This window comes from Rattus norvegicus, chromosome 17 (assembly GCF_036323735.1).
Source record: "Rattus norvegicus strain BN/NHsdMcwi chromosome 17, GRCr8, whole genome shotgun sequence".
Lineage (NCBI taxonomy): Eukaryota > Metazoa > Chordata > Mammalia > Rodentia > Muridae > Rattus > Rattus norvegicus.
Window position 1 is genome coordinate 28161628 of NC_086035.1, and position 26670 is coordinate 28188297.

Here is a 26670-nt window from a genome sequence, read left to right on the forward strand (position 1 = left end):
TCTTAGTACTTTCTCAGTGTCAAGATGAAATATGTTCCACAGAATGCCTTGCACCAGCAGCATCTGACATTAAGGGCAGAAACATAAACTCTCCCAAGCAATGAACACCCACAGTTCTTCATTATTTTGCTTGCTTGTTTTGAACAAACTTCCCTTTCCCGTGGCTTGTGAAGTTTGTTTCTAGTTCTCTTTCAGTAGACTATCTAGAATGCATTCTTGCTTACATGAGCCTTAATTTTAAGGAATCCCATTAGAACACAATATCCGCGTTAGATCAACTTAGCTAAATAATAGAAATTTCAGCGACTATCTCACATTTGCTGAGTATGAATTATTTTTAACACATTGTTCAAGTGGGTTGTCATGGAAACCTTCTGATATATAGGGTAGATGGATAAGATAGTGAAATCTTATTAATTTAGGAAAATTATATTGAAAGTTAGTTTCAATTTCAAATGTTATGATGAGGGGTTGGTAACTTTTATTGTAGGGTCCTTTTCAAATGGTACTATTGTGTCCAGTTACATTTGAAACAGTGCTGTCCTCATGATCCTAACAGTGAACAGGACACAGTTTCTGTCCCCACACAAAAAGTATGATCATTTTAAGAGAAGGCTGTGGAACAGAAAAACACTGGGTCCTATCAAAAGAGTCCAAAGAAATAAAGAGTGGGGGGGGACTCATTTAAAAAATCAAAATAGGGTTTCAGGAAGCAGAACCATAGTCAAAGGCAGGAAATGTGAAACAGATCCAGAAGTTTAGGATACCTCAGACCTCATTACCCCTTCTAGCTTAGAATACCCACTGCCAGCTGGGTGGGGATGCTAGCTGTCTTGAGTGCAGAAAGACACAATATCTTTTGGAAATGGTCCGTCTCCAGAGATTCATAAGAATGGCATTTATTTTAGTGAATGAGTAAAAATTATGACTCATTAGCATATACTAAATATTCATTGGCAATCCTGAAGTGCTAATGTGTGCAGGGTTTATTTTAAATGTTGTATTCCGCCTTCTTGCCCTTATTTACAAAGGTGATTTGCATTAGAAAGACAAAGCCTGCTGAACCGAGACAGGTGTGCAGTGTTGAAGTTTAGAATTTGTCTCATCTCAACTCGTGAATTTTTCCTGTTTTTCTGAAATGGTTCAGTCTCTGTATTTGGTAGTCATCCGCTGCACAATAGAAACACACCAAAGGATGTCTCTCCCGCCTCGGTGTTTTGACTTTTCTCTAGAAGGAAAGTTAAAAATGATATAAACACAATAAAACCAAGCAAGCACGGCGATGCCTTCGCTTACAGAGATGCAAAGAAAGAAATTGGAAAGCAAAAGGGAAATCCTTAGAGGATGGGGGAAGAGCTGGGTCCACAGCAGACTGTTTTTAATCCCACAGCACAGGCACCCTGCATGGGGCTGGGGACACCACAGCCCTGCTGTGCACTTCCTGTGAAGGAAAGCAGAGACCAGTCCTTGTCATGCCAGAAGGGAGGTACCATTATGACATGGGGTGGACAGATGACTCAGGTACAGAGGACACCCAACCAGAAAGGGCCCCGAAATGTCACAATACTGAGGACACAAGTCATGTACCATGTCGATGTCTGAGCAGAATGGACAGAACAATTCACTTGGTCCCGTTCTGATAAACTGACCCCATGAATGCCATAATGTCATGCGGTATCCACATATGCAACACACTGAGTTGGCACCTATGGTATGCAATGTGCCTGAAACCCCAAGTCTGGGCTCAATAGGAGAGCATCTGTCTTGTTTGAGTGCCGGCACCACCAAAACTCCTGTCCAAAGAATAAATAAGAATTTTGGGTGGTGCTGGGGAAAGCGTTCTTTGGGGAAGTCGGTAATGCAGAATGGTGGTATGAACTGTTTCTCTTTTCTACTGATGAGATTGTAGTGAATGAGTGGTGGCTGAGAGGCGAGCTCACATCCCTGTGAGCAGTGCTTAGCCTTGGGATCAGAAGTTAGAGAGGGGCAGCAGTGAACGATACTGGAAAGACATGAAAACACACACCGGAGCCCAGCTACCATTAACTGTCAGCCCCAGAGGTGACTGTGGAGGTCAAATAGGAACGGGGCAGGATTAGCCATTAAGAGAGGAAGGCACGCACCTATGAAAGAGAAGCTGAGGTTTAGCCTGTGATACATAAATGTTAAAACACATTGTTCAGGAAGGCTACTGATGCTACCCTTTAGCAAGAAGCTGAGACTCAGGGAAAGCGTGGTAGGTGTTTTGAACCAACTAGAACTCCTAATTCATGTGGTTAGTTGTGAGAGGCATTTCGACCACCTTCTAGGCTAAGGTTTGATCCCAAGTGGCGTACTCATCTCTTGATCAAAGATAACACACATACACCACATTCCCACTGAGTAAACAGCCCAGTGGAGTGCTATTCTGAGACTCTGGGGCCTCCATCGTCACGTAGTGGGGAAAGGGATTGATTATTGATGTCTGCTCCAAGTATACGATAAATGGCAGCAGTAACTGCTCCTGGCTAACTGGATCTCAGGGGGCATCTTTTGGAACTTCTCCGGATCCACATATACCAAAGATGGACACTAAACTGTGAAGATGAATTAGACAGAAAAGAAAGTATGCAGGATGCAGGGATGGACTGATGAACGGTTAGATTGTGGAGAGGTTATTTTTTACTTCAACTAAAACTCAAGATCAGTTTTAACTTTTTTTTTCAAACTATAAGATTAAGAAATGTTAACAGCTCTGTAAACTAGAATTCTGGAAATGTTCTGAGGCGATATGTCCTTTTTTTATGATGGACACATTCCCTCTTTACTCCATCCATTACTCCGCTATTGCTTCTCTCTCTCTCTCTCTCTCTCTCTCTCTCTCTCTCTCTCTCTCTCTCTTCTCTTCTCTTCTCTTCATCTCTCCTTTCCTCCCTCCCTCTAAAAAGCAATCAGATTTATGTTAATCTATATTCAGATTATTTCTCCTAACAAAACCACTTGCAACATTGTATCACTTAGTACATGTGCCTCTTCCACATCTGCCATGGACGTCTTGAGAGACCTGGGAAGTGGGTGGGAATTATATGTAGTCTGTTCCTTCCTCCCCTCTGGATCCTATCTGCACACAGAACACCCTTGAAGCCACTCTTAGCCACATAGCATCATGTGAGATCAGCGTGTGCAGGTACCATCCCGGTTACCCGGTTACCATCCCGGTTACTTCCTGACGATATTCGGCCCTTTCATGACTTTCTTCTCTTCTATCTCTGACAGAACTCTGGTCTCCACCACACCTAACCCCTGTTGTGTTTATTGAAGCACTCACTAGGCTTACCTTTCTCCACTCCCTTCCAAATGCCCTCTGTGGGCTCCATGCCTACCAAATTTATGTTCTTCCTGGATAGCTGTGGTTGTCTTTCACCCAAATCGGCATCTCACCCAGGCCTTATGTATGACACAAAAGCCTGAAGCCAAAGGGTTTCAAATTCTACTCCCTCTTCCTCCATTCCACTCCCTTCCCTGCCCATTCATTCTTTGCTTCCTACCCCATTGAAGACAACCACTATGCACTCACATTTAGTTACCACAGAATTAGGTAGTAAATCCTCTACTTGCGCCACCTAAAACAGCCCTCAAGCACCTCTCTCTGGTTCCATAACCAGACTATGAGAGTAAAACAGCATCTTGTGTACAAAACCTTAATATAGAGCCTGAAGGATGATGATGAAGGTCCAGTATGAGATAGCATCACCTTCTAATAGCAATGCTATCATTGCTACCCTAGTGTGTGGAGTATTTCAGACTATGTTTTTGCCTGGAAAGTTAGCCGAGCTTACAACCCCCTCCTCCGTGTAAACCTCTCTCGCCACGAAAGTGGTACTCTTTGACATGTAAGTCTGAGACCATTAAAGCAGAGAAAATAGCCTACTGTCTTCCTGGACCTTCAGAATGATCCAGGAATGGCCCAGAAAGCTTCACTAGCTGACTTTGTAGTCTTCTTGCTATACTGCCTGATCATGCACAATGCCACACACAACAGCCAGGTGAGCAGCGATCAGAGTCCCTGAGTAGCCAACCTCTTGCATGCCACCCTGTCTTTACCCACTGTGCTGCAAAGAGGGCTCTTGTGCCACCCAGGCAGTCTAAGGGTGTTTCCTATCTCATGTCTCCAGGTTCTACATGACAATGTCCTGACACCTGTGATCTACCAATCTATATTATGATAGCTCTTCACTTATCCCTCAATATCAATGAGGGAAGGACTCTCTCTTAGTACTGTCCACCCCAATGTCTGTGTCCACGAATCCAAAGTTGTGACATGGACAAAGCAGTGGTCACAGGGCTGTGATCTCATGGGTCAGCTGAGTGCACTCTACTGCAGTTATAGAGACAAAAGTTCTGCCTTGTACTGAAATTAGCATATCTGCAAGCCTCCCTCCTCCAGGTCCTCAGTGCCTGCAGGTACTGAGTCCTAGTGATAGAAAGGTGACAAGACAGATGGGATCCCTGCTCTCCTGAGAGAGGTAGCGTAGCACTGGGCAAGTACTGTTCTGAGGAAAGGGAAAGAACACTGGAAATTCATTGGTGTGAGGATTGGGATCTAGGGCCACATTCTCAAAGTAATGAGAACCTCGGGGGAGAGGGTGTTGAGACTATGTCCAAGACAATCCAACATGAAGGGACTATTTAACACCACAGTTTCCAGGAAGGTGATGTTGACCCTGCGTCTTCAGAACACAGAGGCATCGCAGAAATCAAAGTCCGGCTCTAGATAACTTTTTACTGGTGCTGGGAGACCAGAGCACTCACAATAACCGCTGCAAAGCAGGGACAACTCTCTTGGGCCATGAAAAACCTTGCTATTCTCTCCTGCCTGGATGGCCTGCTGTCCCGAAACTGCTCCCCTAAAGGACAGGAGGAGGATGAAGTCTGCACTGTCAGACCAGCCTCTCAGGTAGCTCAGAGCATAAGCCTCGCTTTGCCCCTTTCTCACACCTAGGCCACCTCAGCTCCTCTCTCCTCACGCAGCCCCTCTCTGGTTCTTTGTTTGCTGCTCCAACAGACTTCCTGTGCTTTGGCTAAATGCATACTTGGACCTCATCCAAAGTGATAATTGTTAATGTTCTCTTTTTCATGGACCTGTTTGCCAGTTGATCGCTGCTAAAGTAGTTTGCTGAACTTTCGAGGCTGGGCTCTCCCTCCTTCCTTCGCTTCCTGTCTTCCTCTATTGGCTTCATAAACATATGTCTGAGCCAATTCTGGTTCTAGACCCATTGTTTCTGGCATGTTCTTGTAGTCTTCACTGAGAAGTTTATAGTGTGTGTGTGTGTGTGTGTGTGTGTGTGTGTGTGTGTGTGTGTACACAGTCCTGTAATGTACAGACCCTTATATCACTGGTGGTATTTGCAGTGTCTAGCCTGTGTTTGTTATGAGGCTTAGCAGGGCTGTTGCAAGCAAGCACGCATCCCATGGCCTGCCACGGAATTAGCATTCAGTGATAGTTTATAGCATCCATTATCCTCCTCACCACTATTGAATTCAGTTATTAATTATCTGACTTAATTTTAGTATAGAAGAAGATAACATCTTTAAATTAGCAGACTTAGAAGAGCCAACATTCTTATCTTAAAGTGATTTCCCCGCACCCAGCCATTCTCATGCCTAACTTTCATAAGCCAAAGATCAAAATCTGTCATCTCTGTCCTACACCATAAAAGAAGTTATAGGGAGAGGTGCTCAGGATAGAGAAGGGGCCTCCCATCTTTTGTGCTTTCAACAGCCTGCCCCTGGAGTCAAGTATCTTATCCAAGCTTTGGAGGTATTCTACAGCTTGTCATGTAGTCAGAGTCTGAGCACAGCCCCATTTGAGGCTACATTTAGGACTCTGTTTCCTGCTTCCTCCCCTGCTCATCCTATTTTTCTCTGTGTGTCCGTCTCTGTCTTTGCTCTTCTCCCTTTCTCATTGCTGGTATGTTCCCTCTCTGCGTCTCTGCCACCCTCTCTCTTGCTCACTCTTAAAAGTGAGAGAGAGAGAGAGAGAGAAAGAGAGAGAGAGAGAGAGAGAGAGAGAGGGAGGGAGGGAGGGAGGGAGGGAGAGAGAGAGAGAGAGAGAGAGAGAGAGAGAGAGAGTCTGTGTTTGAAAAGTGTGTATGGAATAGTACCTTGTTCATGCTAACAAGTGCTCATACACTAAGCTGTACTCCCAGCCCTTGGATTTTTAAGGCAGATGTCACTAGGTAGCTCAGGCTGTCCTTGAACTATCTTCCTGCATCAGACTCCCAAGTGCAAAAATCATAGAAGCACACCACCTGCTTGCCTCCTCTTCCTCCCTTTCCTTCCCCACTATCTCTCCTTCTTCCTCCCTAGAGCAGACCCTTTCTCTCTCTTGCCTCTCTATTCCCACTACTATCCCTCCAGAAACTGACCATAAGACATTTTGCTCAAACCATACCTAAGTTTCATACTGTATTAGGGCAAAGCAACATTCCAGCCGTGCTGCCCCAAATCCTTGTCCTCAATGAGAGGCAACTGGAAGATTTTGAGATAATAAAGTTGTAGGGCTCAGTACCTTCATGAGCTCAGGAAAGTTATTAACCTTCAGCAGGTTGAATCAAGCTTCCTCCATGGATCGACCCAGGAGTCCTTGGGAAGGGGAAGACCAGTTGACCAGAGCCTAGTGCCTTGAAGTTGATGAGCCTAAGGTTTTAAGGTTGATGGGCACTGCAGAAGGTATAGAAGGGCATAGAAGGACCAAGTCTAGCCTGAAAGTCATCTCAAGAAAGAGAAAATGGAAGAAATTAAATAGGAGACAGATTGAAAGGGCACATCATATTTGGGTGCAGAAAAGTCCATAGCAGGTAGAAACATCCATGATAGGAGGTGGCACAGCAAGTGGCCACTATCTCCTAAATCATTGCTCCGATGACCCTAAATTCTAACTTTCTGACAGTGACTCAGAGAGGGAAGCAATTTGGCACCTGCCAAACCCAGAAATAATGGCCCAAGAGATTGATTGGCCCATTGGTGCAAACCCCTAAGTAGCCTTCCAAACAGATATACCATGCCTGGACACCAAGTATCCTGACAGCCTTGGAGGCCATTGCCTATCTGATAACTTGGTTTGCAGAACATAACCCGAGACAGTGGTTATACCTACTTTTCTATGAGAGAGTGGTTAACTGGCTTTCAGAGACCATGAGTCAACAAGGGTGGTGCATAGAGCATTTTGGGTCAATGTCATCCCCATGGAGTGCGTTCCCTTTCCCTGTCATTATCTGTGGATCTCTTTTAGGCCAAGAAGAAGAGAGACTAGCCCTTGAAACTGCCCTGATGTATGGAGCCAAGAAGACCCTCAATACTGAAGGCGTGGTCAAATCCAGATCTGATGTGGACATGAACTTTGATGTGGAAAATGCTGTGCTGGGAAAAGACTTCAGAGTGACTATCACCTTCCAGAACAATAGCTCCAATCTGTACACCATCCTGGCCTATCTTTCCGGCAACATCACCTTCTACACTGGGGTATCCAAGAAAGAGTTCAAGACAGAGTCCTTTGAAGTGACGCTGGATCCCTTGTCCTGTAAGCTAACTAATGTGTGGGTCTCTCTAGGACTTGTTGCCTGACTCTGTGTCTCACTGTCAATACTGTCAATGCTCTGGTTCTCACCAGATCTCAGTGTTAGAGGCCACATTGAGGGGTCAGTTCTAGAAAATACCCAATCTTCTTATCTTTGTGGCTTATGAACAGAAATAAATGCTGAAATCTTCTAAGCCTAGAATACCAAGAGTTGGAAAATTAAATGGAAACTCATCTCTTTATATTTAGTGTGGCCTATGAACGCAGAGCTCCAGCATCCCAAGCTTTAGGCACCATCATAACTCCTGAAACAACATCCGCATTTGAGATCTGAACTTGCTACACAGGCTATGTCAACCTCAGGCAACTTCTGTGATTCCTCTGTACCTTATATATTAAGGCAGAGTCTCCCGCTAAACCTGAATCTCACCAATTCTACCTAGCCTATTTACCTAGTTTCCACTAGTGATCCCATCTCTGCTTGCACTTACAGGCAGTCTCCATGGCTGACCAGCTCTAACATAGACACTAGAGATCTAAACTCTAGTCCAATGCTGTGGCTAGGGGTTGATACAATGAGCCACCCCCAGATCTGCCTCCCTCAAAACTGTTTTATATGGCTGATCAGCCTGATCCAGGGAGGACCACAGGAAGAGGAAGCCTAAGAGATATTAGGTGCCATCTCAAAGTCTGCTCAGAGGTATCCCTAGTAGGTTCTCTTTCCTATTTATTCTCCCTGCTTCCCATACAAATATCTGAGCCTTTCATTGCCATAAGAATTTGGGATCTTGAAGCAAGGCAGGACTAGCATGCTGCAGCATACACTGGGGATGGCAATTTTGAAAGTTCTCATTTTTTCTGAGAGTATTAGGTGGACTCGATATTCAGCCCTAAGTTGGGCACACACACAAAAAAATTAACAGAGAGAACTTCTATAAGCAGAGCTCTGAGTCAGAGAAAACTGGAAAGTAGTTGACAATTTGGGGCACTGTGTCTCTGGACCCAACACATGGTCCTGAATAAAAGAAGAAAGGGGGTACCAAAGCAATACTGTTCCTAAAGCAGAGACAAGCAAGCAGGCCCAACCCCAGCAACGAGCCAATCCCACATCTCTGTTGTTCCTGAGCTCCCTAGCCCCAGAAGAACCAGAGATGTGTTCCCAGAGAAAATGAAAAACTATTCCTAAAAATTTGGATTCCAAGAAAAATAAATTGAAAGAGGCAAGTATTTCTAGCTTCAATGATGTAGTTAGCAGTCAAGAAATCACCATGGCATTTTCTTTGGAAACTAGATTTGGAGTTTTTTTTTTAATTCCAAGGGAGAGAAAAGTATTCTCACCAAAAAGAGTAGTCAGCATGAAGGAAGGACTAAAGGGCAAACAGCGCCCATGCTTCCTGGGAACAGGCGAACACATTTATTCTGGGAATTAGACAAGTCTGAATGTAAGACATGACTGTTTCACCCCTAGGGGTATGTCCTGGGGCAGGTTGCCTCAGCGATCTGGGTTCTCACCCTCATTTGTATATGGGAGCAATATCACCTACACTACAGAATTGTTCCCTGTCAGGCCAATGTCATGGCTAATATTGATAGGCATACCTGGAAAGAGGAAACCTTAACAAAGGAATTGTTTACATCAATTTGGCCTGTAAGCATGACTGTGGGGGCATTTTCTTGGTTGCTAATCGATGTAGAAGGGCCCAGCCCATAGTAGGTGGTACCACCCATGACTAGACTATATAACAAAGATGGCTCACAAGCAAAGGAAGCAAGCCAGCAATCAGTCCTTGTCCTCGCTCTCTGCCTCCATCCCTGCCTCCAGGGTCCTACCTTGAGCTCCAACCCTGTCTTCTCTCCACTGTAGCCAAATATCCCTTTCCCCCCTAAGTTATTTTTGGCCATGATATTTTAACACAGCAACAGAAAGCAAACTGGAGCACCCAGGTTCTAGCATAGGCTGGACACAGGGGAGTGCACATCTTTGCAGAGTTTCTGGTCTTACAGGGGAAGCAGGCAATGAAGAAGCAAGCAAGCTAGCAGGTGTATTATCTGGTTATATGTGTAATAGAAAAAAATACAAAATAGACTAAGAGGGAGAGGCCTGTTAGCCTTGCAGGCATTACAACCACAAAATAAATCTCTCTAATAGGGTATTGTGGAACAGAGACCTGACAAAGGTTATTCCAGCCAGAAGAATCCCATTGGTATCATAGGACATCTAATGTGCACAATGAGACACAGAGGATGAAGAACCATTCTTGTTATCAGTGTGATAACTGATGATGGGAGAAGGAGGAGCCTTTAAGAGGCAGAGCCTTGTGGAAAATGACTAGGATATGTGATCCTAATTGACCTTGGACGGGTTGGTACTGGTCTGTGAAGTGAGTCAGTTCCTGGGAGAGCAGCTTATTATAAAAGAGGACTGTTTTGCAAGCATGGTCCCTTGTGAACATACCCAGTTCCTTTCCTATTATGCCAGCACCATGCTGTTTGGATGCTCCAACCACTAATATTATGAGACAACTAAATCTATTCTCTTTATAAATTTCCAAGCCTCTGTCATTCGGGTACAATAACAAAACCAGGCTCAAACAGGAACAAAAGCAGCCAATGAAAAGTGATGGGCTTAACTCACAGAATGAGTATTGTCCCTCGTACAAACTTTAGCTTTATTCCCTGCCACCAAGCCTAGCCAGCTGAGTTCCATCCTCCACGTAGTGGAAGAAGAGAACCAACTCCTGTAACTTGTCTTCCGGTCTCCACTCATATGCCTGGACCCACACGCAGTGATAATTTTCTAAATTAAAACGTAAGAAAGATTGCACTGGCTGTGTTGTGAAGGGACTCGAAGAAGCAGGGATGGAGCTTGGAGACCAGTTAGGATGCTGTAACAATCATCCGGCTGGAATGTGGTGGTCCTGCTGACAGTGCTAAGAGCAAGTCCTATTTGCACATGTTCTGAAGAGTCCTCTTGATTGGCTGTGTACAGAAGAGGAAGGAGTGGAGGAAACTCCATGAATGACAGTGGTGAAATGCCTTGGCACTCCTGTTACCTTCCAACATAGTGGAAAACTCAGGCTGGGTTAACATGATTAAAAACACGAAGGTTACAGAGCCTAGATCCCCACTGGGCAGGAACATTGAACCAATGGGTGTGAACAGGGGCCTTGTGTGGAATTGTCTATAATCATCACATCTCTCTACACCAGAAATAGAGTACAGCCCCCTTTCTAACCTCACATGCACTCTTTCAATCTTCCTTGACTCCTTAACCAAATTAAAGGATGGACTCAAGCCATTCCCTGGCTGCAGAAGCAGCACAACCAGACACTACAGCCTCAGGCTTGCTTCTGGGCCTTCCCCACCATTGTGGACTGTAATGCCCTCAAATCATAAGCCAAAATAAATGTTTTGCCCTGCAAAAATTAAAAATAGGGGGATAACTTTATATGAGTTAATGGATTAGAGTGATGTAATGTATTTCTCTACTAAGTCATTCATGTAGGGATCAAACCTAAGTCCAAGTCAATTTTAATACAGCTCCATCAGTTACACCACCGAGGCCTTGTCCAAGATAACGTCAAGAGAATTAGAACTTCATTGTTCTTTTGCTAATTTACTAATTAATGTGGCGTCAATTGCACGCAATGTAACGCATGTTGCAATCTAAATTAAATCCTAGTCTTTTGCAAAATCACACACTTCTAACCCTAATCAAGCATCCTTCAGTGCCTCTGTTGCAAATAAAATTTTCTAAGGAGAATGGGAAGCAGACTTTTCAGATTGGTGATTAAAGGGAGTGTGTGGGCTAGAGTCAGCTTGGGAGATTTGAATAACTTCAACCACTCAGTACCTTCAAAGGTGTTGTCATTGTCACTTGGCTAAATTTAGTTTCTTTGCTTTTTGGAAGAGATGAGGCAGCTCCAGCCTGTGTCTCCCTTGGCTTTCCCCAGACACCATAAATGATGTTGGCAGCCTCCCATCTCCACCACTCATACAGTGAAAATCTATTCCTCCTTCTCTTGCCGCGTTTAATAAACTTTATCTAGAACAATTTCTTGTGCGGTGGCAAAACATGGCACTTATGTAATGGACTATTTCAGGAGCACTGCTCTCTGGGGCCTGAATGCACAGCCCCATTTCTTCTGGGCCATGATTGAGAGAATGGGCTGCCTCCAAGAAGAAGGGAGCCCTGAGGCTGAGACTATAAGTGGTGATAAGAGCCTCTACAAAGATGGGTCAAAAGGAGATGGACAAATCTTGCTACCCTAAGGAAACCCAGTAGTCAAACTCCCCCAAGAAAAACCAGAAGAAAACCACTGTTTATTACTATCCTTGGTAACATCAGGGGGTAAAATGCACTGTCTCTAAGGACATACCTACCTGGGCTCAGCCTGCAGAACTGCCCCTTGGGCTCTACAATCCCAGGCTATGGGAAATGGAGCCACAGAGCAAATGGACCCAGGCTACAGATACAACTGTGCATTCTCAGCCCCAGTGGAGATTGAAAGGGTAGTGAGACTACTCCCAGCCCCCATGCCATTCTGCAGGGCTTGTCCTCTACTCTGAAAGCTTACAGTAGGGTTTCAACACAGAGGTCTTCCCAATCATAAAGAGGAGAGAGAAAGCTCTATGCTCCTTTTCCGCCATCTTGGGATTGCCTTGGCCCAGATCGAAGTCCCCATGATTGAAGTTCCTAGGCTCTACCTTTAATATCTCTGTTTATGCTTCCCATTTTACAGCAATGAAAACAATGCTTGGAAAGTCTGACAACTCCTTTTGCAGTAAGACCTCACTGACTTACATTTCCAATGTATGCTTTCCTCGCTCACCAGACAGGAGAGCTCATCCCTGATTGACTTTTGTATCTAACTTTTGCTGTGTTCCTAATGACTTGTGTACTAACGTGGGGCAGATGGGAGAGGAAAAGTAAGCCATATGCCATCTTGTCCAGGTCTTGATGTCAGCCTTGTTGGTTTTTCCTCCCTCCAGTAGAGAAAAAGGAGGTGCTGATCAGAGCAGGCGAGTATATGAGCTACCTTCTGGAACAGGGCCTCCTGCACTTCTTCGTCACTGCACGCATCAACGAGACCAGGGTCGTCCTGGCCAAGCAGAAGTCCATAGTGCTGACTATCCCCAAGGTCACCATCAAGGTCAGTGAACATCATATCTCAGACAAGAAAGGAGGGCAAAGGGCTTAGTCAGGTAGCCAGACTGTGTATATGTGTGTCTGGGAAAAGGGGTGTCCAAAAGACATAATAGAGCTAGGATCCTCCTGTTCTTTGAAAGAAGCAAGCCATTCTATATATAGTCTCGAACATGTAACACTCCTCTTCTCTCCTTATTTAAATATATAGATGTGACGGCAGATATAAATATAACCTGTGGTATAAACACACTTGTGGAGGAAGATAAAGATGTGGGATAGAGACAGAGACTCAGAACTCTCTGTGTCTTTAGAATAAAGTGGGTCAGGCTTGCAAACTGCCTACACTGTCCCTTCTGCATCGGGGGCAGTAATGTCATTCACTGGGGTGTGACTGTATTCAGTAGGATGTGCAAGCTGAAGTATACAGCTGGAGAGCAATAGCCGAATATACATATGCCGTTATAAGCACCAGCCACATGAAAATATAGAGGATTCCCAGTCTTCAGGAAGTTCCTTCCTGCTTTTTCTTGTTCACGGTCTTCCCCACTCACCAAGATGACAAATTTTCTGGCTTCTGTTACCATGGCTTGTTTTTCCTACTTGGTTCACGGCGTTAGTGAGCACAGAGTTAATTGTCCAGGTAGTACAGGGTATTTCTTCTCAAATTGCTCGGAGAAGGGGGGTTGGTAAAAGAAAGCTTGGGGGATGGGTTACCTGCTTCTCAGCACCAAGACTGACTTCTGGTAGCATCAGTAGATAGCTTATCAAGACACCTTCCAAGCACTAGAAGCCAAACATCCAGTGGTCACCTAGGAGAGTGTTATTTTATGCCATCTGGATGTGGCCTTAGCGAGCTTCCCTGGTGTCTGGAGAGCATTCATCTCTTGAGAGACTGAGGGGTTCATATAAATCTTCCTAACACGAAGTATCCTAAAGTAACCAAGTAAGCCAAGTAGCCCCAGAGACAGAACACAGGGCAGGAGTGAGAAATGAGCCTTGTTTCTTATGAACCACTTTTTAAGCTAATGGCTTTTGTGTGGCATTCAATATGACTTTCCTGCTTGCTTATATACTGGACCCTGGCAGCTGCTATTAAAGTATATCACATATATAACTGAGGTTCTAACACTCAATACACTCTATCGATAAGCAGTACAAATGTTTCCCCTTTATACGTGAGAAAGCTGAAGTGCAGAGAGGCTGTAAAACTTGTGCAAGATTCCATCATCATCAAGATGTAGAACTAGGTCTCCGACCCCAGCAGTCCCGTTACAGAAGCAGGATGAGAACTGCCTTGTCCACTTCTCCTCAAAATCTGGTACTTGGACCACTCCAAAATGAGGCTCACACAAACTTGAATATGTGTAGGGCCCATTGAGGAACAGAATGTCAGAGCCTCTACCTCTAGGAAGGTCCATATCATCTCCTTTCTTCTGTTCTTGAACTGCAGCCACTTACCATACACCTGTTGAGATTGGCACTGTCTGCACCACAGGCCTTAAAAGGTGGAATGCAAATGAGAATGTATAGTCTGAGAGAGATCAGAAACAAATGCTAAACAGGAAAACAGGGCACTTGGGTTGCTCCAGGAGGGCCATATTGCCATGAGAGCATGAATTCATTAGCTCAGGGCACAGGGACCCCAGTAGCAGGAGTCACACTGGCTCTCCCATAGTCAGAGACCTTGAATATGTCCCTCAGTCACATAGCAAAGGCATCTTGGCTGCTCTTAGGGGTATGTTAAACAGCCTGTGCCCATGGTTAGATCTCTGCCTTTCCCACCAGAGGCAGTTCTCATGTTCACCTCATTATGAAGCATTGGCTTGTCCCTGCCAAGATCTCAGGAGAAGCCTTTCCGAGCTGTGAAGTGTTCAGACCACAGCACAAAATAGAATTTAATTGCACCACTGATAATAAAATGAGTGTATAGAAGAAACTGATACCTTTGATCTTTTGGGATATCATTAATTAGAAAGGTTTTGGATTTTTTTTCTATCTTTTAGGTTTCTTTAAGAGCAACTGAAATGGCAGAATCAGAGGTCTGATTCCACAAGTTAGTAGATGAGGGCAGGACTTGAACCAGGGTTGGTTGGGTTCAATTTGGGTTAATTTCCATGTCAGAAGCAGGGATGCTGGTTCTGGTGGAAACTCAGAGTCAAGGTCATTTCCTGAGAGAGAAGATCTGATACTGTCCACTGCTAAGCCTGTCCGGAAAAACTATAGGTGAGGACTCATCACACAAGCCTTAACCATTAACCCCAGTAACTTCAAGGTTAAAGTAAATCTAAACAGGAAAAGAGATGTGTCAGGGGAAGGGACTGTACACCTTAATGCCACTCAGACATCACAGCTGTGACAGGTCCAGATTTCAGAAACTGTGGATAGTGTACTAGGCACCTGTGGCACTGGAGACATACAACTGTATCCTTCAGAAGCCAGTCATGCACTGGAAGTGATGAGGAGGGCAGGAAAGGGGCTTCTGTTAAGGGTGCTAGAAATATGGTAAGAAAATACTCTGTTGGACAGTTATGTGGGAGAACATGTCAGAGAACTAAGTCACATAAGTGGCATAAAACAGGAATTCCAAACACACTAAAAGTACAAAGCCCACAATGGTTCAAAACCTATGGTCCAAAATTACCTACAACATGCCACCTCACTGAACGTTAGGAAAAATGCTAGAATACTTTGTCCATCCCTCTGAATCAGGGATGGGCTCACAGCAGACTGGACCTCTCACAGATGCTGGATATAGATATACCAGGCACAGGGTAAACATGAAAGATGTGGCTAGAAAGACAGACCCTTCCAGTTTCATTCCACAGGCAAGAAGAGGAGGGAGGAGGCCAGCATGCTGATAGCAGTGACAGCAGCTGGGAGATATTAAGCACTGCGATTTTAGTAATGCCCTTGTATCATCTTATCTGAGAGGTAGGTATTACTGTGTCCTTCATTGTACTAAAGCCCAGAGAAGTTAGTATCTTATAGCTAGTGACCAAAACATGAGCCCTGCAACCAAGGGAATTTAAAACTTTTCCGTATAGGACACCCATGCAACCCTACAAGTCACTGAGCCTCCCAGAGTCTGTTTTTCTACTGAAGCAAGATTGGCAATAGCAATTCTTACCTCATGGCGTCTTTGTGTTGACTGGACCAAGGATGAGTGATGACAACCCACAGGAAACAGTTGCTACATGCCACTGGCGCTTAGCTAGAGTTGCTTCTATAAGTGACTGTCTCATGGACATACCTGATCAAGGAAGGACAGAAGCCTCTTTCCCAGATCTCTTTTGGTGTGCATCTGAGATCTCTGGGCCATATTGTTCTTTACACGGGGACTTTTATGGGAAGCAGGAGTAGTGGCAGAATGAACAGGAAGGTTTTGGGCTTGTGAAGTTGGGAGATCACAGCTCTGATGAACTATCAAGAATTTAGACCAAGGGAATAAATAGGCTGTCATAAATGAATGGTTACCAGGAAAGATAAAAGGAGAAACATCTAGATACCAGTGGAAAGCTTTGGGAATTGTGTTGGAGGGTAGGGTAGACCACAGAAATAGCTTTGTTTAGGGTAAAGGTTGGGAGCCAGGCTAGACTAAAGATAGCCTCAGGAAAGCATGTAGAGACATTTTGAGTTGAGTCTAGAATGTGTTAGATGAAGCTTTGTCATTGGCTCTACGAACAAGGCTTTGGTGGAAACTTGTGACCATGTCTGTAGCATAATCAACTCTGCCTCCCAAAAGTTATACAAAGTCTTGGCCCCAAAACATTGCCTTCTGGGACACTTAGGTTAGACCCCAGGGTTGGAGCTGCCTGGAAGCTAGAATCCAGCTGTTCTTCCCCATCTCCCTTTTTAGTGCAAACCCAGACATCTTGGGATGATCATGGATCTGCCCATCTGAACCTAAGCTACCATCCACCAAACCACATGGGCCAATAGCCAGGTTCTTACATCAGAGTGGGCATATCTCAGACTCCATTCATCCCCATGGCAATAGACACTGGGTTTGAGTTAAATTTGTTCCCATTTAACTGTGCCCAGCACCCACCACTCATGAGTCACAGCCTGTGATCCTCATATGGGAGATGGCAGGGGGAGACACTCATTAAACTTTAATGAGCATACATCTCTTTTTCTGTGCTATCAAAATATTTTGATGAGAAAAGTATATTTTATTAAAAGCAGACTTGGAATTTTTTTCTCTGCCTTCCCATGTGTTGATTGTCAAAAGCTGCTTTAAGTCACGGGGAAAAGGCTCCCAGCATTTTAATTGTTAATGAGCAGTTGCCTTTTGGAGGAGAGGGGCCACAGAAGGAAGCAAGCTGGTCTGCAGACTACACACACATTTGTCAAAGTGCTGTGACCCAGTGTGTGAACAGGGACTTAACAGGATTCTCTGGTTGTCAACAATGAGGGCTAGTGACTCTCTCATCCTCAAGTTGGCCAGCAGCAACTGGGCAGCTAAGTACACAAGCACAGTGCCAGGGCAGGCCTCCATACCCACACTCCCACCTAAAAGGCACCGAGCTAATAACAGCTTCACAGCTCCCATGGGGATGGTAAGAATAAGTCACATGGGAAGTGTCACTGCTAACCCCTTGAATAATATCCAAAGAAGGCCCCATCTCATCCAGCACTTACACCTACACCAGCTGTGTCCATCCAGGCTCAGAGAAACAAGTCTACCCACTTACCAAGCACCATAGCCTGATGAAGAGCTTTACCCCCTATGAAAAAGGGACACTTCCTTACCTGGACAAGGTATATCATGATTCAACCCTGTGTCCACTTCATCTGGCTCTAGACACTAGCATGGTTTGTCTCAATAATTATCATACTGTTATGTTCCAACTAAAGCCTTTCATTAGTAGCTATGATTCTTGCTGAAATTCCCAGGCCATCTTAGAAGCCTGACTCTGCATGCCTCGGTAGTGAGGCAGTGTAGTGCCAAGGTGAATTCTGGGGCCCTGTTCCTCCAGCATCATGACTTATACACCTGTGTCTCAGAGAGCAAATTAAAATTGGGGGAACCATTTGGAATATAGTCAGAGTCCTGAACTACTTAACAGTGTCTAGATAAGGAATGACAAGGCTTCCATTTGCCTATAGGAGCCTTAATGTCCCGGGTTTTCCACTAATGTCAATCACCAGAGGGTCTTCAAGAGGGGCCTCTAAGGACAAGGGAAGGAGGAGGGTTGGAGGCCTCTTCTCTCTGAAATTATCTTCTCCCAGAGAATGCCAGATGAGGGACTTCTGCCACAGATTTCTGTGCTGACACCCATCCACGGCTATTGATCAGAGAGGATCACAGGGAAATAGTGTGAACTGTGTCAACAGAGCAGGCGCACTCTGGACTCTGTTAACTCCAAGGCTCTGATGTGTGCACTCCTGTCTCACCTCTCTGGACAGCTGTGTAATGATGTTTGCATAGGAAGGAAAAGGAGGCATCAGAGAGCGGCAAGGATTCAATAGCCCAAAATAAGAAACTGATGGGCAGGTCCTCTTTTTACTAAAGGAAAAAGTACTGTAAGTCATCTGTGTTATTATTAAGCAAAGCTAGGACAGGATATGGTTAAGCAATGGTCTAGTACCAACTGCTTTCGGTGTCAGTCTCCTCCTTCCTGAGAGAACTCAAGCATTTGCCACACCCAAAGTGCAGGTTGCTCTGTTCATTTCCTGCTTACTTTTGTCTAAATCTCAGAAAAGACGACACACAAAGGAAAGGATCTGGAATAAGCAACCGCATCTTCCTTCCCTGTAACTCTAGGACATATAAGCCACTGGATCTCTTTTTAAAATGCATGTCCCCAACTTTACCCTAAATAGAAAATCCCATTATCATCCAGTAATGGACCTCAAGGCCCCAAGGCCACCTTGTCACATTTCACACTGGCGAGGGAATCAAATCCTCTCCTTGTAAAGTCAAAAAGAAAAGGGTGGGTGGTAGCTGTGTTTTCAAATATAGTTCAGGGTCAACTTAGAACCGTTGCCCTCAAAGGATGGTTTAGTGATAACATGAAAAGCTAACACTGCAAATGATTCTTCGGTGGGTTGCTATTTTTATCTCATCTGTCAGAGATCACAGTGTGGGTGGTGTTTCAAGGAGAACGTTTTAAGTCAGAAAGACCTAGATTTATTTCCGGTTCGGTTCTTCCAATTTACTAGCTCTAGTTATCTTTTAAGTTTTGCTTTAATACTAAGAGAATAGAGGGTAAGAATAACAACATGACTCTCCAAGCCCATAGAGCTACAAGGATTCAATGGCCAAAGCGGAGAAAATGATGGGCAGTGTCCTCATATTACTAAGTAAAAGCCAGTGTAAGTCATCTGTTGTGTTGTTGTTATTAAATAGAATTAGGATAGGATAGTTTTAAGAAATGACCTAGTATCAATTGCATTCATGTCTCCTTTCCCTCCTTACTGTGTGAACTTAAGCAAGTTATATAGCTTCCATTTCCTTATCTGTAAACTCAGTGTTTATCCATACTTCTTGTATAGATTAATTGACTTGATATCTATAATTCTTATATAGATTAACTGACTTGATACAACTTTCTACACTGACAGATATTTTAAATCCACACTGTCATTGTGGTGTACATTAGCCACAATGAGGTTTTTTAATCCCCCAAAACATAGCAGGCTCCACCAAAGTCAGAATTTTCCAAATTTCACTTCATTTTAATTCAATTTAGTCTAACATAAGCCACCTGAGCTAGGGACTGCCATCTTTGTTGACATGGGCTTTTCCATGACTTGATCTTGGCAAAACTGGTGGCATTATTTAGTAAGTGACAGCCTTCATGTTACTGGAGAGTAGTACCCGCTCTGCAGCTGGTGAGCAGTTTACAAACAAGCAACAGATTATTTCCAGCAGTGACCGTGGGGTGAGTAGGAGGGAAGAAATTCAATTTCCAATGATACGTGAAAGACATGATTGAAAGCACTTCAAATAAGGACTGTTCAGTGAATCTAATAAATCCTGTGAATCAAACTGCCAACCTAGGTCGTTTTCACTTTCTCAAACTTTTCCTTCCTTTCAGTTCTCTCTCTCTCTCTCTCTCTCTCTCTCTCTCTCTCTCTCTCTCTCTCTCTCAATGTGTGTGTGTGTGTGAGAGAGAGAGAGAGTGAGAGAGTGAGAGAGAGAGGTGATGGGGGAAACAAGGAGAGAAAGAAGAGTCTTCCATACAGGGCAGAACTCAGTGCATCAATATTAATGAGTACAATTACCTTGGAAAGATATATTGTGGGTTGAGTTTTAAAATAGATATTTTAAATAAAATTTGTTGCATTAGTAACTTTTCTGTTGTTGTGATAAAGTACAAAGACAATCTATTGAAGGAAGAGTTCCTTTGGGTTTACACATCCAGAGGAGTAAGAGTCCATCATGGTGGAGAATCATGGCGGTAGTCAAGCATGGCAGTAAGAGCAGGAAGCTGTGAGATCTCATGTACAAACACAATTAGGAAGAAGGGGGTGAACTGGAAAAGGAGTGAGGCTATGAAGCCTCAAAGCCCAACCCTAATGATGTACTTTGTCTATCAAAACTGCGCCCCTATACCTCTCCAAAAGCACTACCAATTGGGGACTGAGTATTCAAATGTCTGACCCTATGGGAGACATTTTTTCATTTAAACCACCAAGGCAGTCAAACACCAGGGCCATGAGCTGTCTATAAAACCATAAGTCATCTCCAAAGACAGCATGTTCCAGGCTCTTTTCTCTGGTCCCTGTCATAAGCATACCTCTCTAAACCAGTACCTATGAGGCTGTGCCTTCTAGGATTCTGTGGATTTCCCTAAAGCCTCCCTTTAAGGCTGGAGGAGAAGGAGGAGGAAGAGGAGGAGGAGGAAGAGGAGGAGGAGGAGGAGGAGGAGGAGGAAAGAAAAGGAAGGAAAAAGAAGTGAAGTGAAAGAAAGAAGAGATATCGAGAAAGGGGAAGAGAAAGTAATATTGACATGAAATGTTTTCACAGCATAAAAAGAGTGAGCTGTTCAGAACACAGGAAAATAAATTCAACAGACTATTTTCCCCACACAACTATTGCTCTATGTTTCACAGATACCATCATATCTACCTAAGTCAATAGATAGCATGAATGTATTTTATTCTATTCTAAGAAAAAGGGAGGAAATGCCACTGAAATTTTCTAAGAAGGACTGTTGAATATTGAACAGTTAAGTATTGTGTTTAGGCTCTTCTGAGTTTTTATGATTCAGCATCCTCTTAAGAATCAAGGGCAGGAAGTTGTAATTTTGGGGCTAGAGACAAACATAAGAGAATAGATACCAAACCTTTGTTAGTCGCAACACAAGCACACAGCAGCATAAACAGAGTCCTCCCCCACCATCCAGTGCTCTCTGGCCTCCTGCTAGTGAGAGTATTGATGTACCAAACCCAGACACTAACTGCAGAGATAATAACTGGAAACAAAGCAACTGGGTGTGACTCATGAACTTAGCCAAGAAGACTCTATACTGTGATCATAAATCAGATCTAATACCCATTCGCAAAGGTAAAACACACCAGGCAGCCTTTCAATTACATGTTGGGCATTCCTAATCCCAAACTCCAAAAGTCAAAACTGTCTGAGCTTCGACCGCCATGCAAACATGTTCCAGAGTTTGGAGTATTTCACATTTGGATTTTTTTTTTAATTAGAGACAGTCAGCTAGTAAAGTGTATATACAAATATCATAAAAAAAATTTCCAAGCTTCTGATATCTAAACTGGTGATCCCCAGCAATTCAGATAAGGAAACATTCCTTGTCACAGGCCTCAGTGAGATGGAAGAATATGTTTTTCCACAACCCAGAAACCTTCCTAGGAAATAGCTCAGCAGCATAGGAATAGCTCTTAATCTGGGCTCATGGGTCATGAAAAATAAAGGAGAGCCTTCATGGTTCAGAGTGAATTCCCTGCAAATACATTTAGGTGGAACTGGATACATCGATGCTGGGCAGAGAAAATGTTAATAGCAGCTGGCAGTGTTCCTTCTTTTCAAATATCATTACTGTAATAATTATTGTTGTTGCTATTAATTAAATCTCCGACACCGTAATAATGCACATAAAGCATTCTAAGTACTCTCGCCCAGACCTCTCTACTCTCCTTCCTACTCCTGTCACCTTCCTTCCTCATGTTCCTGTCTTTTTATTTTCCTTTGTTACTCACTGGTTTGAAGCAGGGACTCTGAGTGGCAATAGGTTTGGAACTATTCACTGGAACATGATGGGCTCATCTTTGGGTATACATTTGGAAACAATGGCCGTTCCTCCCCACAAATCCATCAGTAGCCAATAGTTTAGCAAGGCGGGATAGCACTCTATGAATCCTCCTAGATCTATGACTGACTATTGACAGGCCCAATCTGCTATAGACTGGGGACAGCTTAGGTCCTGTTATTAAGAGGCTTGTGCTTGTCCTTGTGATGATGTTGGTGAAGGCAGTTGTACCTAAATACTTCTCACAGAAAGAATTGGAGTCACCATAGGAGACAATCTTACCAAAGGTGTCAATGTAGCTTTATCTCAGTTAGAGAAAACTACTTTTTAAATTCCAGTGGGTTTCAAAGTTATTTTAATTAGACGCACTAGAGTATTAAACTGAGAACACCATATGATACACCCAAAGGGACCAAGTCAAAACACCTGCGAAAAAAGTGACAGACCCAATCTTACAGCGTGTCAGTAACCAGGGCTTTCGGAGGTGGAAGTTGGGGACAAAAAAAGTACTTTGCTTCCCAAGGGATATTTGGCAATTTCTAGGTATTTGTAGCTGTCATCATGTGTGGGATATTGTTGGCTGTTGGCATCCAGTGGGCAAAAGCCAGAGATGATGGTAAATACCTTCTCAGCACAAGACAACCCCTCAGCTGAGACATATTCAGTCCAAAATTCCACTGGTGCTAAGGTTGGGAAACCTGGTCTCTAGCCTTGTTGGCTTTTGGCTTTGTTACAGCCCTCAGACCAGGTTAATCCATTCACATCGCACCACCCTAGAAGCTGCAAAAGTAACATCCAACCATGGCCCCATGTTTCATTAGCTGGCCAATCTCCTCTTTGAACCTTAGCTATATTCAACTTTGTCGGGGCTCCAACGCTCCCTTGCTCCTGGTGAGCCTGTGGACATCAGAGCAAAGTAACGTTGGTCATTTGGTTACTAGTGTGTTGTAGTTTCCAACACCCTTGGCCATCCTGTCCTGAATTCTAAGTTGAGGCTCTTCCATAGAAGTAACTTAATTTTATTCTGGCCAGTGGCTTGATACTTATTTCATTAAAATCAAAAAAGCCAATACCAATGGTTCTGCCTCAGAAGATCTTTAAGGGATGATTATGATATGAATATCTTTTTTCTGTGTGCCTTGGAACTGAAAGAAATGCAGTCTTTGTGTGAGAATCCGCATGAACTATGCTTTTCAATGGAGCTGGTCCTTGGTAAGAAGCCTGAGTGCTCAAAAGAAACAAATTATAGACTCTACCATTTGGGATTCTAGCTTCCTGTTCCAGAGTGGGCTGAGACCTCTGTAATTTTAAGTTCCCACTGCTTAAAATACTGACCTCTTCCCAGCATACAACCCTTACCTTTAGATATTCCTACTTCTGTGTCTATCATTATTAGCTTGCCCTACCCTCAGTGCCCCTAAACACATCCTAGGAATGCGGACATGAGATAAACATGATGAATTGGTTGAAAGTTTTATTTTTCTGATAGAATGTGTTAAATCCCATAGACATAAATTTAGTCACAAACCAGCAAAACAAAACCATAAGATTTTATTCTCAGCTGTAAAGTCGGTAAGCAAGGGTCCTCTTCTCCAGGCAATGTTCTTCCTCTTAATCTCCATTCATAAGAAAGTCTCATATCTCTGTGTGTCTTCATATATTATACACTGGCTAAAGAAAAATGCAATAATGGCAGGTTGTTACATAGAAAACTCAAGCAGCCAGTAAATTCCACTGTAAAACAATGCCCCCAACTTACTATTTTCTGGGCACAGGATGGTTATTCAAGTCAAAAGCAGCACTGATGTTTTAAGAAGCTTGAACTGTGATCTCTCAGGGCAACTTGCAAGCTGGTTTTTGTGCATCATCTCCTACCATGCCTTTGTTATTAGGATAAAACCATCATTGTTAATCATCCTCATCATCATCTTGTTCTCACATGAGTTTGGTTTTATACAGATCCCCCTATATAGCATTCCAGTCCCTAAGCAGACAAAGAAATCTTGATGCCTTTTCTACCCCCTACAAGCCACATAGCACAGATGTTACTCCAGCTTTAATCAGAGAATCCTCTTTTGGTGATGAACGGTAGTGGTCACAAAAATGCAAGGATGTTCAAGGTGCTGAGAATAAGTTAGAGTTGAGTTTTCATTTGTGAATATCATCTACTAATGTATCAACCCTTCTAAGGCTCAGGTAATTAAGGAAGAGGGGGAGGAAAGCGTAAGAGCTAAAAGAAGAAGTGCTATGAACTCCTGACCTCTGGGCATACGTAGCATAGCCAACATAGTTATGACTTCATCATATTCATGGAGCTTTCAACAGTCAGTCATGGATCATGGAGGTCCAACCTGTGCTCTACTTCTTCCTCTAAACTATTGGCTACTGATGCATTTTATGGGAAGGGCTGTGATTATCTTCAGTTGTGTGCCCAAGTAATTATCACCAGGCCCCAGTGGACCGTTTCAAATCTGTGTCACACAGATGTGCTGTTTAACTCTGAAGGTGTCAAGAAAAAAAAAGATCACAGCAGAAAATCGTGACTGTGGAAATGGGACTTATAAGAAAGAGGGAATACAATAAGAGCCAAGGGGAGATTAAGCAAAGAGTTATAGCTATTAGAGCACATGTTACACATATGTAAAATTGTCCAAGAACAAACTCCATTAAACACTTCAATTTTTTAAACTGCACTAAGATTTCACCTTATACTAATTAGAGGAAACATCTAGGAAACAAACAACAAATATTGAGAATATAGAGGAAAAGAGATCCTTATACACCATTGATAGAAATGTACTGATGCAGCCACTATGAAAATCAATATGGAGGCTTCTCAGAAATCTAAATGTAGTGTTACCATATGGCCCAGATATGCAACTTCTGGGTAATACCTGAAGGAGTTTTGTCAGCAGACCAGAGTGATGCCATAACAATAGCAAAGCCATGGAAGCAACAGCCTAGATAGCCATCAACAGATGAGCAGATAAAGAAAATAATGTATGTATACGCCACAAGGCAGGTTTATCCTATCATAAGGAAGATGTCATTTGCGAGAAAACAGATGGAGATGAGGATCAATATGTTAAATTAAATAATCCAGACTCAGAAAGACAAATGTTGCATGTGCTCATCCATATGAGGGATCTAGATTTTTTTTTAAGCAAGAAATTGAAAGGAGACTATTTAAGAAGGTAATGAGCAGGCAAGGAACAGGTAGCAAGAAAGGTAATGGTGGGTGTCACCAAAGAACATGTGTGTGTGTGTGTGTGTGTGTGTGTGTGTGTGTGTGTGTGTGTGTGTGTGTGTGTGTTTGTAAAAACATGGCATAACAAAGCCTGTTATTTTATATAATTAATAAGGTTAGTAAAAATAGAGAAGAATGAATGCGTTAATCACCCAAGACCATAACCTAAATAACTGTCACTAGCATTAAGTCTCTTTTGAATGATGCTCTGTCAAGTACCTGACAGTCTGGGTGATTGTTCTGGGTAAATAGCCCACAAATAGCCTCATTTCTCTGAACTTCTTTTCTCCTGGAATCAGACATGGCTTAGATGAAACCTCCCCTCCCCATTTTAACATGGAGTTTCCTTTGCTTCAACCGCAACAAGGACTCTCCTTAGGGGTTTTTCTAACACATCTATAAGAAAGCACAAGCCCTGGCAATATTTCCTGCCTCTTGACTTCTAAAATCCCTCATGACCTGTGCAGGAAAGTTGAGTTCTTTCCAAAAGCAGAGTTCACTTGGCTACCCTCACTTTGGAAATCTGTTGCTCCACAGGACACACTCCTGCCTCCTGCTGACAGAGAGCAGTTGTTGGCCACAGCTATTAACCTCAGCTCTAATTAGAGGAAGTTTTATAATGAGTAAAAGACTGGGGTTGTAATTAGTACATCTTTTCCTCGTAAGATATTCCTCAGTTGAAGCATAGTATCTCTTCCTCTCACTGGTGAGCTGCCGAGGAGAAACCACACTGTAAAACTTCACCAACAAGAGAAAACCGCCTAAGGAGATGGCAGCCGAAATGGTGGGCTGTGGCTAATGTGCTGTGTTGTCGTCTAACTTGTTTCACAGGTCCGAGGCACTGCCATGGTTGGCTCTGATATGGTTGTGACTGTTGAGTTCACAAATCCTTTGAAAGAAACGCTAAAAAATGTCTGGCTTCACTTGGAAGGTCCTGGAGTGATGAGACCCAAGAGGAAGATGTTCCGGTAAGTACCAGGACAAGAAGGGAAGCAGTGAAGAGCTAATGGAGCTCTAACTACCTACCTATCTATACCTATCTATCTATCTACCTATCTACCTATATCTATTTATCTACCTACCTACTTACCTATTTATTTATCTATATCTTTCTACTTCCATCTCATAGATAGATAGATAGATAGATAGATAGATAGATAGATAGATAGATAGATAGATAGATAGATAGATAGGCAGACAGACAGACAGACGGACAGATGGACAGACAGTCAGTCAGACAGATAGATATTATATCTAATACCACTGAAAATATCTGGCAAGTTTCTCCTTATTATGAACTATTTCTGTGGGATATGGTAGAAAGAGGGCTGGTCTAACACTTCTATTAAATCCTTTGAACCACTCACTGACGTAGATGCAGGAATATGAGACCTAAAGAGGTAGACTGGTGCCAGGTGGTGGTGGTGCACGTTTTTAATCCCAGTACTCAGGAGGGACGGACAGGCAGATCTCTGTGAGTTCAAGGCCAGCC

General features: G+C 43.4%; 2 protein-coding genes across 2 annotated transcripts in view; one reads left to right on the plus strand and one right to left on the minus strand.

The window, feature by feature from the left end:
* Positions 1 to 26670, minus strand: part of Tpi1l2 (triosephosphate isomerase 1 like 2) — a 923619-nt gene that overhangs the window by 854248 nt on the left and 42701 nt on the right. The gene's annotated exons all lie outside the window — the stretch shown is intronic.
* The window catches only part of F13a1 (coagulation factor XIII A1 chain), a 176764-nt gene that overhangs the window by 140431 nt on the left and 9663 nt on the right, over positions 1 to 26670 (plus strand). The window contains exons 12-14 of the mRNA NM_021698.2: positions 7274 to 7561; positions 12551 to 12711; positions 26010 to 26146. Coding sequence (NP_067730.2) covers positions 7274 to 7561; positions 12551 to 12711; positions 26010 to 26146 — 586 coding nt within the window. The remainder of the gene's footprint in view (positions 1 to 7273; positions 7562 to 12550; positions 12712 to 26009; positions 26147 to 26670) is intronic.